The sequence below is a fragment of the Bacillus rossius genome, chromosome 1, assembly GCF_032445375.1.
Source record: "Bacillus rossius redtenbacheri isolate Brsri chromosome 1, Brsri_v3, whole genome shotgun sequence".
Classification (NCBI taxonomy): Eukaryota; Metazoa; Arthropoda; class Insecta; order Phasmatodea; family Bacillidae; genus Bacillus; species Bacillus rossius.
The window spans coordinates 32,944,990-32,957,815 of NC_086330.1; the positions used below are offsets into that span (position 1 = coordinate 32,944,990).

Sequence of the window (12,826 nt, forward strand, 5' to 3'; positions counted from 1 at the left end):
AGGAAGCATGAAGACGATAAAGACACTTCAACATCATCAACATCGAATTATTACGGTAAATTGGGTGAAGACGATTCCTTCTACGGTGATTGTTACAGTGACTCTGAGGCTGTTGACAAAGACATAGACTATGATGAAGCACCTAAAGCTGCCAAGATCGAAGAATGTGGCGGTGTCCTGAGACCGAAACGATGGAAACGACGTGGTATATTAAATAAATCTGATCAAGCTTGTGATGATCACCATCTCAAACATGAAAGTTACCCTGAGGTTGGTGGTAAAACGGAAGACATCAGAGATCATAATATTTATTATAAAGGTGCAAGGAAGATGGTGGTAGAAGAGAATGATTACACTTCATGGAAAGATCCAAACATATTAGTTGACCGGCTAAGACTTCTACATGGTTCGCTTTGTGCAGGAAACTATTCGTGCATCAAAGAAATATCCTTCATACTCAAGGAACTGAGGAATGCTGGCTACATACAATAATGCCTTTTTTTACTTGCATTTGTATAATGTAAAGCAATAAAATAAATAATTTAAATTATAAGAATTTAATGTTTTTATTTTTGTATTCTGATTTCTAACTAAGACTTAGATCTCGTAACTTGTGCTTCCTTTTAGCCTTTTTTTGTTGATGGAGCTTCCAAATGTGCTGCCTTTTCGATGATGGTGCTTCCAAATGTGCTGCCTTTTCGTTGTCGGTGCTTCCAAATGTGCTGCCTTTTCGTTGTCGGTGCTTCCAAATGTGCTGCCTTTTCGTTGTCGGTGCTTCCAAATGTGCTGCCTTTTCGTTGTCGGTGCTGCCAAATGTGCTGCCTTTTCGTAGTCGGTGCTGCCAAATGTGCTGCCTTTTCGTTGTCGGTGCTTCCAAATGTGCTGCCTTTTCGTTGTCGGTGCTTCCAAATGTGCTGCCTTTTCGTAGTCGGTGCTTCCAAATGTGCTGCCTTTTCGTTGTCGGTGCTTCCAAATGTGCTGCCTTTTCGTTGTCGGTGCGTCCAAAATGTGCTGCCTTTTCGTTGTCGGTGCTTCCAAATGTGCTGCCTTTTCGTTGTCGGTGCTTCCAAATGTGCTGCCTTTTCGTTGTCGGTGCTTCCAAATGTGCTGCCTTTTCGTTGTCGGTGCTTCCAAATGTGCTGCCGTTTCGTTGTCGGTGCTTCCAAATGTGCTGCCTTTTCGTAGTCGGTGCTGCCAAATGTGCTGCCTTTTCGTTGTCGGTGCTTCCAAATGTGCTGCCTTTTCGTTGTCGGTGCTTCCAAATGTGCTGCCTTTTCGTAGTCGGTGCTTCCAAATGTGCTGCCTTTTCGTTGTCGGTGCTTCCAAATGTGCTGCCTTTTCGTTGTCGGTGCGTCCAAAATGTGCTGCCTTTTCGTTGTCGGTGCGTCCAAATGTGCTGCCTTTTCTTTGTCGGTGCTTCCAAATGTGCTTCCTTTTCGTTGGCGGTGCTGCCTTTTCTTTGTCGGTGCTTCCAAATGTGCTGCCTTTTCGTTGCCGGTGCTTCCAAATGTGCTTTATTTTCGTTGATGGTTCTTCTATTTTTAATGTTGTTTTGACTCTAGTATTATTGTAAATGGTTCTTGATTTGACTAGCGTATTATTCCATACGGTGCATGTATATAAGCGAGTCCTAGACAACAGGACGCTCAGTTTGTTACTGACGTCGTCGGTGTAAGGATCACCTAGTTTGTTTCATCTGGTGCATTATTTACGTAATTACCTGTTCTTGCGAACTCGATGGCATCTTTACCGACTTTAACGACGAACTCGATGGAGGTTGTACCATCGACTGCGGGAACCATGACGTCAGCGTCGACGATGGTGGAGCAGATTCCGTTGGCAACGTCGATGTCAACACTGGAGGAGACTTCAACAGACGTGGTACCGCCAGCAGAAGAGACTTTAATGCTGCTAGTGCTGGCTGCACAGGGAAACTCGACGAACGCTGGTTCGTCATCAATGGAGACTTCAATGGATGCCGAATCGACAACAACTAACGAACATCGGTGCTGTTACTGCGACAAGATTTTCTCAAACAACAGCAATGCTCGACGACATGAGAATAGAGAATGTGCCAAGAACCTATATCGTAAAATGTTTGATTGTGAGAAATGTCATAAGCAGTTTGCCAGAAAAGATAATATGAAAACGCACATGAAGGCATGCAAAGGTCCTTCTGTTCGGTAGAAAGTAAAGGTTTCAGCGCAACAACGATGCATTGATGTTCATAAGAGTATGCCTGGAGATGGTGCAACTGCGGCAACGTCAGTATCTGGATCGGGTCTGAAAGGTTCGTCTTCATCACCACGGTATCCTTGCAGCTACTGTGATACGTCGTTCGCATTTGCTCATGATGCACGAAGACATGAGCGGAGCAAATGCACGAAGAATCCATCTCGCATGAAGTTTCGATGTGACGAGTGTCATGAATGGTTTACTCGAATTGATAATTTGCGACGGCATGCGAAAAACTGTAAAGGTGAAGTCCGTGTGCCTACTGCTGAACTACCTGCAGAAATTTCGACTCCTCGGTTTAGGTTGAAGGCTCGTGAGCGTACAAGCAAGAAAACCGATGTGCAGCAACCGATTGGTATGACGTCTGAACAGGAAAATAAACCTAAGACTGTGTTCGGCGCATTACAAGTGAACGATAATGGCTTCTACTTGGCGTAGTCTGCATTTCGTGGAACATTGAAGGACTACTATTATTTAAATACGTTAGGTGAGTCGAAAGACATTTGTAATTTTCTTGATGATATCAGAGAGGACATAATCAATCAGCTTACTGATGATGTAGCAACAAACGGACCTTTGAAATATAACTTGTGGTTGGACTGTATATATGGAAAGCCATATCCGTTCGATGACAAAGTGAAGAAGTGTGCATTCAAGACATCGGCTGCAGTAATTTACAGTTCTAACGATGTGAAGCAAACTGTTAAAAACGGTATCCAGAAACTCTGTCAAGAAGAGGTTGACTATGTCTGTAAAGGTTCTGGCTGGACTCTGTCTAGTATAAACCGATTGGAGCTAAGAATTAGTCATTTCACACTGCTGCGGAACTAAATGATTATAAGATTGCTGGCTTTCGCAAATGATCCTGTAGTAGAATAGAAATTATGTAATAAATATTATGTTTGTAAAAGAACTTGTGGTGTTTAATTACTCGAACCTGTTACTATTATGTTAAATTGATGTTATATTTAATTTTTTTGCATCGTCCTAGATCGTACCAAGGACCTTAGTCGACCTAATCAATCAGTATATAGATTACAAATTTATTTAATGAATTTTGGAATTTTTCCCGAATTTCTAGCTAAATAATTACGGATTTTCAAGATGGCGGCCAAATGACAAGATGTCGGGTGTCACAGCAATAATAAATGATTACTGTACTCTAGCGGATAAGAATTAAACTAACATGGCGTCAGCGCACTCTCGCCGACGATACACTGATGATGGCTTCCAGCAGACGAGGACAAGATGGCGGACATGACGTCATACTAACCTGACGATATATATGCTTTGAAAAAAAGTGGTGGGAGTCAGTCTGCCAGCACCCACCACGAGGGAAGGATCGGTCGCCATTTTTATTTTTTTTGCACTCGTCGGGTTCGAACCGAGGACTCCGAGCTCCGTGTTGTAAATGTTTGTTTTTTAAATATGTTATTAAAAAAATTTTTATTTAATTTTTTTATAATTTTAAAATATTTTTTTCATTAAAATCGGATAATAAATTTAAAGATGGCGGCCGTAACGGAAATTGCAACGGTGACGTCATAATTCAAAATGGCCGATAACACAATGCCGGAATGTTCGAGAAAACGAAATGACGTCATCCAAGATGGTGGATCCAAGATGGCCGTCGGGGTCAAGGTCAAAGGTCAAGGTCACATCCTGATAGAGGCTTAACTGAGGCTTGAGTTAAGGATGCTTAAGCCTCTATCAGGACATTTCTAGCCGCTGGGATTTTTAAGGAATAAAAAGGGAAATTTTCCCTCGAAACGGGAATTTTTCCCTCGAAAACGGGAAATTTTTTCTTAAAACGGGAAATTTTGAGTCATTTTGAGTCATTTTTGAGGAATTTTGAGGAATTTTTGCCGCCGTGACGTCACAAATCCAAGATGGCGGACACCGGCACCGGCACCACAGCCTTAAGGGGCCCGCCTCGTCAGGGGTGTATGTGTGTTAGTGAGGCGGGATGATAAGTGCGACGCTCGATGGTATTTCTAGCGCGGTATCGCCTCTAAGCGCAAGGCTCTGAGTTGACGCGTAGTCTTGTCGTCGTCACAGGATAACTGTGAAATTTGAGCGGTGACCGCAACATTATATGGCCGATAAATGAAGATAAAGGTGTAATGTAAGCCCCTTAAGTGCTTTTAATAATCTGTACTGGTTGTTTTACGCCTAAAAATTACTCTGAAAACATGCGTTTTAGCCATTTTAACTCTTCTAGAAATACAGTTTAAAAACATGATCCAAAATTAAAAGTACTTTTCGGGCCTCAGCGAACTCTTAAATGCTTTTCGTAAACATACCCCACTCGGATATCTTGAGTAGTTTTTAAATCGCGTTGTTTTTCCTGAAGCTCTGCGCACCGTCTGTGTGACCAGGTAGGCGGAGCCCTTAAGGCCTGTTTCCGGACCGTCATTCCTATACTACTGGCTAGCTTATCGTTGAACGAGGCAGACGTCACAGAGCAGGATGGCTGCTGGCAAGTTTTATCGTCGTCAGCAGTGAAGGAAATCTACGAGGTACGCAAAGAGGAGTCATGTGAGTGCAAAATGAACTATGTGGAATGTAACACATGCATCCATCTCTACGCATGTAGCTGCTTGGACTCTGCAATCAAGTGGAATATGTGCAAGCACATTCATCTAGTTTGTCGTATAAACAAGCCTGTTTTGACAAGACTTTGCAAGCAAGATGCAAATAATGTACTTGTTATTGACACCAACGAAAATTCAGACGGAGAGGCGGAAATGATTGCTGAAGAATTGTGTAAAAAGAAACCGAAAATTAATATCAGTCTGGAGGACAGAAAAATCTTTTGATTGCGAACACCTCGGAAACAATTCAATTAGCTCGTAGTGAAGATGAGCTTCAGGCTCTCGAAAAACAGCTCGCGCCTTTGCGCGCAGTAATGTTGGCCGTTCGAGAGAACATTGTAGCCACTGAGCAGTTTCATTGCCCTGTGGATAACAGCCCAGCCAATAAAAAAATTTCTCCTCAACGACTTTTTTCAACTAAGAAAATTAAAAAAAGAAATCAAAACTCTTTAATGAAACCTACTCAACTTGAAGTTCAAAACATCGCTGCAGGTGTAATTCTGCATAGTAAGTCAACATAAGGTTTTTATTTTTTTAAATTATTTGAAGAGGAGTTTCATATTTCAGTGAAGATTGCTTTGTGCCAAAAGCAGAATACCATGTGTTTGACAATAATTTTACTGTTTAATTTAGCTAGGACATTCGGCAAAATGAAAACAACAAATATTTGAAAAACTGTAGCGCGTATGAAAAGGATTCCTAGTAAGTTGTGTATTGGAAACTTCAGAAGCTTTAATTTACAACTCGAATGACTTAGACCAATCAACTCGGATAACCCGGTGAGTAAAGTGTAATGATTTTGTTGGAATGTCAAGGTTTATGTTATATATTGGATAAGTCTGTTTATAATCTATGTAAGTTATTGTGCTCTCAAACCTAGCAAGGTGGCGTATAAGTAAAGAAATTGAACCTAAATCTGGAGGATGGGGGTTCGAATCTTGTTCAATCAAGCCTGATTTGTTGTTTAAATGTTTCCCGAAACCATTCAAAGCTAATACTGTGATAGTTTCTCAAATATGCTATGACCACAAATTTATCTGGCATGGAATGTGTTTATTCGTTTCTAATTGATAATTGATTGACAATTGATAATAGATAATATTTATTGTCATTAGACAGAGGGTGCAATAGACATTGTCATTGAAAATACATAATAATATATAAATACACATTTTTAAGTTTAAAGAAAAAACATCTTAACAATAATATAAATTTACACAAACTTAAGGTCATTAAAATTTAAATTGTTCCATTCGTCTAGTGAGTATAAAGGATTGGATATGAGCCATTGTTCTAAGATTTGTTTATACTTATCAAAAGATACTGTCCTTGCACACAAGGGTAATCTATTAAAAAAACTTACACTTACATTTTCAAAACTCATATATAATTTAGGCCTACATAGTCGTTTATAACTGACATCAATTAAATATCTATTTCTGGTTTTATAGTTATGTACATTATTTCTTAAAATTAATGTTTGTACATACAATAAACAGTATAATATAAAAATACAAGGTAATGTGAGTATTTTCAGATTTATAAAATATTCTCTACATGATTGTTTTTCATTAATTCCAACAATAGTTCTTATCACTTTTTTTGCCTTATAAAACTCTTTTGGCTCCGGGTGAATTACCCCATAGTATAATACCATATAGTAAGCGTACATGAAAGAAAGCATAGTATGAATTAATTACCAATTGTTGACTCGTACAGTATTTAAACTTTCTAAGTAAATAAATTACCCTAGAAATACGTTTACATAAGGAATTTGTGTGTGAATCCCAATTTAACTTACTATATAAATAAATACCTAAAAAATTAACAGTTTTAATTTCTAGGGAAGGTTTTAAAGTAAAAGTGATAGATTCTGTTTTATCGTAATTTACAACTAACTTATTGGTTTTAAACCAGTAATAAAACTTTTCCGTAGCTTGTACAATTGGAATTTTTAAAATCTCAGGATCGTTATCATTAATTAAAAAGGTAGTATCGTCAGCATATAAAATACATTTTCCATTAAGCATGTGATCAGGCAAATCATTTATACAGATTAAGAACAACAAGGATCTTGTTGACGAATCGTAAAATCAAACCACCACTTTCATAGCGTGTTGTACCAAAACCTTTGTAATTGCTATTGTTCCCATTCCTCATATATTAAATTTTTTGACTTAATATTGGTTGTTTCATACAAGCACACATCATAAATACTCTGATACAGCCTATGTTGAAATATTTCTCAACGTATACCAAATGCATTGTTTCCAGACATAAATCAGACACTGACTTAATTAAACATTCTTGGCGCTTTAAAATATATTATGTTTGAATCTATATTTATATTTATAACAATCAGATTCAGTTACTGACCCATTAAAAATATTCAATTTTTAACGCATAATAAATATATGTTAACAATTTTATGTTTATACATTTATCACGAGAATGTCCGTGAAATCGTTGGTAAAGCGCAGAGGGTGATGGTGGCCGGAGAAGGGAGCGACGGAGGGAGAGAGACAGAGCGAAAGAAAGAGCGGTGAGCCAAGCGCGCGCATGCGCAGAAAGATTCCGGCTCATAGTACGGGCCTGTATTTAGGCGCTAGTTTTACTCTTACTCACGGTCTAAGAAGGGGCTCTTACTGTTTACTCATCAGTTTACTGTTCTTATGAGTACACGAGTACAGCCCAGTAGCGGATCCAGAGGGGGGGCTAAGGGGCTCAAGCCCCCCCCCCCCCAAAAGCATCTGGGTCCACTATTGTTTTAGTGTTTGCCTCGATAAAGCCTAGCCTCAGCTGGGTCAAGCCCCTCCCAAACCAAAATCCTAGATCCCCCACTGGTACAGCCTGTGTTTGTTACGTGGATCACTCATTAGTTAATTATCATTTTATTTTCACTAGTTGACAGTTGTTATGGTTCGTTAATTGCTGTATATATCTGTCTGTATGATGTATAAATGGGTGATTAAAATTAAAAAGCCGGTTCCCGAAAAGGATTACTCGATGACTTATATGCAGTCGCCGACAAAACATTTTTGTTGTATTCCAAAAGTTAAAACTTTTGCCCACTCTTATTTGTGTATTTTTTTTATTTTAATATTTTACATATTTGAGGTATGTTACAAAAACTCCCTTGATTTATTGATTTTAAAATTTAACATTTGAGAATGTTTTTTCTAGCATTTATTTGGCGTCTTCAGAAAACATGTAAGTACGGTTTTTCAAAGCCACCAGCATGAATTCCGTGCAAACAATTTGTGCAATTTACTTTATGGCTCAACAAAGCTTAAAACTGTTATAGTTTAGTAGCTTTCCTGGCGATTAAAACGTTCAAAGACATAATTTGTCATAAAAAAATGTTAAAATTTTTACATCTGTGGATTTAATGTTTTTGTTCGGAAACACCTTAAATAGCATCATTTTGCGCTTTCAAATCCAGATTTTTCCGGGGGAGGACCCCCGGACCCCCGCTTTAGGCTCGGGTCCGTGAATGATAGGGCTGTTGTGTAATTTGGCACCACCACTACTGAAGTCCTGCGCACGCCTATGCATTTAGTGTATGCGAGGCCAAAAACCTAGGTTTCCATGACTCGCTCAGTGCATTGTAATTCAGGTTCACGCCACTACTTTCGTTATAATTACTTGGATCAACGGGCGGGTATGCGTGTCTTGTGGGATAGGTTTGGCACACGGGCCTGTGTGTGCGCTGGCTTGTAGTGTACTGCTAGAAAAGTTACGTGTGCCTATCGTCGGCGGGGGAGGGAAGCTCCCCACCAGTTAGATCGGCTAACTGGCGTGATGTGGAGTCATGTTGATGTTGCATTAGAGGCCAAACAGACTCGTTGAGCCTGACGTCAGTCTGTGCCTGATGACGGGAACAGATGCCAGTTCTCGGAACGTTGAGTCGCAACTGTTTTGTCATAGGAAAACCTACTGTTCGTCTGAGCTGTCGTTGTTGTGATGTACACAATATTCGTTTATCTTCATCGTTGTGTTCTTATATTTGCTGCGTTGTCCAGGTATTGTTGTCTGCCTGCATTTACAGTTATTGTTGAAACTGTCTCGTCGTTGTTAATCCACTATGTTTGTCTGTGCTGTTATTTTTTCCCCCCTAAATTCCTTCTACGGAATTCTTGTGCTGTCTGGTATTTGAGTTTGAATGAGTTCGTCTGTGCTGCCGTAGTTGTGTTGTCCATAATATCTGTTTAGTAAAATAATTTGGTTTATCTGTTTGACATCAGCTGATTTAGGCATGTTCTATGTGGGTTTATTTTTTTTTTTTCATTTTTATTTCTTAATTTGTGTTCTTGAATTTTTTTCTATGACAAACAGTGAAAAACTGCAACGGCGTATGTCCAAGAAATTGAATTAAATCAAAATTCCCCATTGCATAAATAATTTAAAGAACGCATGACTACTCTTGATTACGTCACGCGTTTGAAAGCAGGCCTGGAGTCCAATGTTTGTTGTCCTGGTCTCGCAAAGTCTGCTTATATCGAAAATATTATTTATATCATTAAAATGTAAATTTGTAATATACTGGAAAACAATCCTACAACATAGGATATGTGATATAAAAAATAATATAGTAATTATTTATACACAATAATCAAACTCCCTTTAATCGTTTCCCATCCATAGAGAACAACTACTAGACCCACAGCCCATTTAACGAAAAATGTTGTACATGGTAGTTATTACTAGACTTTAAAAAATTCTTTGCAATTCCATGCTCGCATTATGGTTTGTTGGTTATGAAAATTATATTTAAAAAAAAAAAAACTTAGTTTCGTATTTTGCCGCCACCTCTGTGGGTCGCTGTCAACAGTTCTAGTGTTTAAACATTCTCTTAGTTTTTGTTCCTAGAGTATTGTTTTTATGAAAAAAAAAAAATTTTTAAGTGTCTCCAAAAAAATTAATTGTACATTCAAATTATTACTGGACATTCCCCGTAAGTACATAATATTTTAAATTAAACTTACACAATTATTTTGGATTTTGGAATATCAGTACAATTTTTAAATGATCAGAGAGGCTATGATGTACCGGTACCACAGTAAGTTGATAACCGATTTTTTGCTTGTAAAGCTACATGCGTTATGATAATTTTCAATAACAGTTTTCCAGATTGTGAACTGATCAAAATCGTTTAACTCTTCCTGAGACTTTAATGTATTTCGTTCGTTTGTAGAATAAAGGATCCGTACACATGATGATTCAGATCTAGTCATCTATGTATAAAATTCCTCGAAAGTTCCTACTATGCACTTTTACAGCCAATATTTATTTTTTTTTGTTTTGTTTTGGTTTCAAGCCCTTATTTTATGAAAAACCGTTTGCAATTATTTTAACCAGATATACACTGCATTGACTATACCCGTACATTCAGGTCTCCGTAATAAAAATATCTAGCCGTCAAAACAAACTCCACATAATTCTGTCAAGTGGTTAGATTATATTATTGTTTTTACATTCTCGTCGTTCATGCACGGTGCGACTAGTCTTTGCTTCGTCCCAGGTCTTTGAAATGTCAAGGCTAACCGCGTCTCTTCCCGTCGCTGAACTCTCGCGTTTCGCCGTGCTGGTTCTGGGACCAGCTCCTGCGTGCTCTTTTTTCAACATGTTCGTCACGATCACCACCTTAACATATACGTGTTCAAATAAAGGATTTTTTTTGGGGAGGGGGGGGGGGTGAACCAGTTCCATCGGGGTGGAGGAGACAACCATCTTTCCGAAGAAGAAAAAATAAAACCGAAAATTAAATACGAACAATCAACTCCCGAAGAAAAAAAAAACAGGTTGTTTGTTGGTATTTCAACAATTATTTCGAAAGAAAATAATTACGAAATAGTGACTCTGATAAGCATTAGACTAAAGAGCTGAAAAGAGGGAAATTAAGCAACAACAAGAAAGAGGTTGAATTCTGAAAATTTTCCCATTTTCATATTGAGCTGGATGCGCCATTAGTGTTAGACCACATTTACGCAATGACTTAGTTCATTCAATCTGACCAACAGCTACTTTATTAAAATACCCGCTACATAGTGTTGGGCTTACTCGGCAATAACCCTCACCGAATGCAGACTGAAGGCCCGGTTCCAAACGCGCGGCAGGCGATCATGAATGAAAGTCTGTGCTCACATACACACACACACTTACAAAGAGCAGCTGCACAGTCAGTCGAGCATTCGGAGAAGATGATTTAGCTTCACCTCCGACAGCTGAAAAGTTTCGACCAATCGGATAACAGTGTGATATGAACAGTGCCTGTTTACCGCACGAACCGCGAAGTAGTCTTCCCATATGTTTTGGTGGATCGCGAAATGGAATATTTCAGATGCTTGTCGATTTTAATGAAGGTTTTATCTAGGTTTTGCACGTTCGTGTTTTGGTCGCATACATTATTTTACAAGCAGGACGAGGAAAACATGGCGGAACCTGAGCTGCTGTTTGCGACCTGCATCCGACTGCTGACTGCCGATAAAAAAAAACTACTATTGTCAGTAATCAAATCTTCCCGCGCGGGTATCATTTTTTTCTCTGATTGGTCATTTTTGATTTATTCCCCCAGCGAGCAGTTGAAAATAAAAATCAGTTCATTCCTCGTAATAAAATTTTCTTCCGCCCTTACTGCGTAATCTGTATGGTTTCCGAAGTAAGAGCTTTTTGACACCATTTGATACTATCGCATAAAAAATGTTACATGCATGCCACACTGTTAAAAATGTTCTCCTTTAATTTGCTAAGATTATATCCCAGGGTTCTTCGTAAATTTACCGTTATCTTCGTAAATTTAAGGGTAAAAAAACTCACTTACTTTGAATATGAATCCACAAGAATAATGTTGGTATATAAGAAGGAAAAAAAATTCGAACTGGTAAGAGTCATGCAAAAACAAACTTAATTTCTTCCACATTGCGTTTACCCTTTTCATACTGAAAAAAATTCGAATTCGGAAGTTGATGTACAGGATAATTGCTACGAAGAAACGGTTACCTGAAATTACGGTGAACTCTTTGTTTATTTGAGGTGAATTCTTGGTCGAAAAGTCAGTAAAATTAGTGTGAAAACCAAGTTCATGATGTCTCTAGTGTGAAGGTGGGTTTGCGAGGGTGTGCTCACGTGTGTGATGTTGGTTGCAGACACCTGGTCGGCCCTGGAGGAGGATGCTGGTGTCCGCGGAGCTAGTCTGAACCCGCGCGATGGACGACCCCGCCGCCACCCCTGGCGCCCGCCCTAGCGCCACCCCTGGCGCCCGCCCTAGCGCCACCCCTGCCGCCCGCCCTAGCGCCACCCCTGAAGCCCGCCCTAGCGCCGTCCCTGAAGCCCGCCCTAGCGCCGCCCCTGAAGCCCGCCCTAGCGCCGCCCCTGAAGCCCGCCCTAGCGCCACCCCTGAAGCCCGCCCTAGCGCCGCCCCTGAAGCCCGCCCTAGCGCCACCCCTGAAGCCCGCCCTAGCGCCGCCCCTGAAGCCCGCCCTAGCGCCGCCCCTGAAGCCCGCCCTAGCGCCGCCCCTGAAGCCCGCCCTAGCGCCGCCCCTGAAGCCCGCCCTAGCGCCGCCCCTGGCGCCCGCCCTAGCGCCACCCCTGGCGCCCTAGAGCCGCGGAAATGCGCGGACTGCGGCGAAGTCATAGAAGGAAGGGTACGTACTACGTGTTTCCCGCTGCGCGGTTGTGTCCAGGCGAGTGCACACGTTGTGCGTGTCGAGAGACAAAACGCCGCACCGATGAACATGAGTGATTTACCGGGTGTCCCGTAACTCAGCGTCAAGCTGCGAACGGTTCACAGGTTCTGAACCGAAAACCCAAAATTAAACAAAAGTGTCGTTGTTTTCGATTTAAAGGCATTTATTTTGCCCCAAAAGTTTTCACGTCCCCGTCCTTCACCGAATTATTAGAAACAGTAACAATTTTATTTTCACGCTATCATAAATAACATTTTAATTGATAACAATTCAAAATAAAGTCAAACATGCAATACTTTTAAGAGAAAAAAA

The 12,826-nt window shown here is 40.2% G+C and overlaps 1 protein-coding gene across 1 annotated transcript in view; it reads left to right on the forward strand.

The window, feature by feature from the left end:
* Positions 1–12,826, forward strand: part of LOC134533712 (transforming growth factor beta-1-induced transcript 1 protein-like) — a 44,190-nt gene that overhangs the window by 18,110 nt on the left and 13,254 nt on the right. Inside the window, exon 2 of the mRNA XM_063371712.1 lies at positions 11,975–12,472. Coding sequence (XP_063227782.1) covers positions 12,035–12,472 — 438 coding nt within the window. The 5' untranslated portion in view covers positions 11,975–12,034. The remainder of the gene's footprint in view (positions 1–11,974; positions 12,473–12,826) is intronic.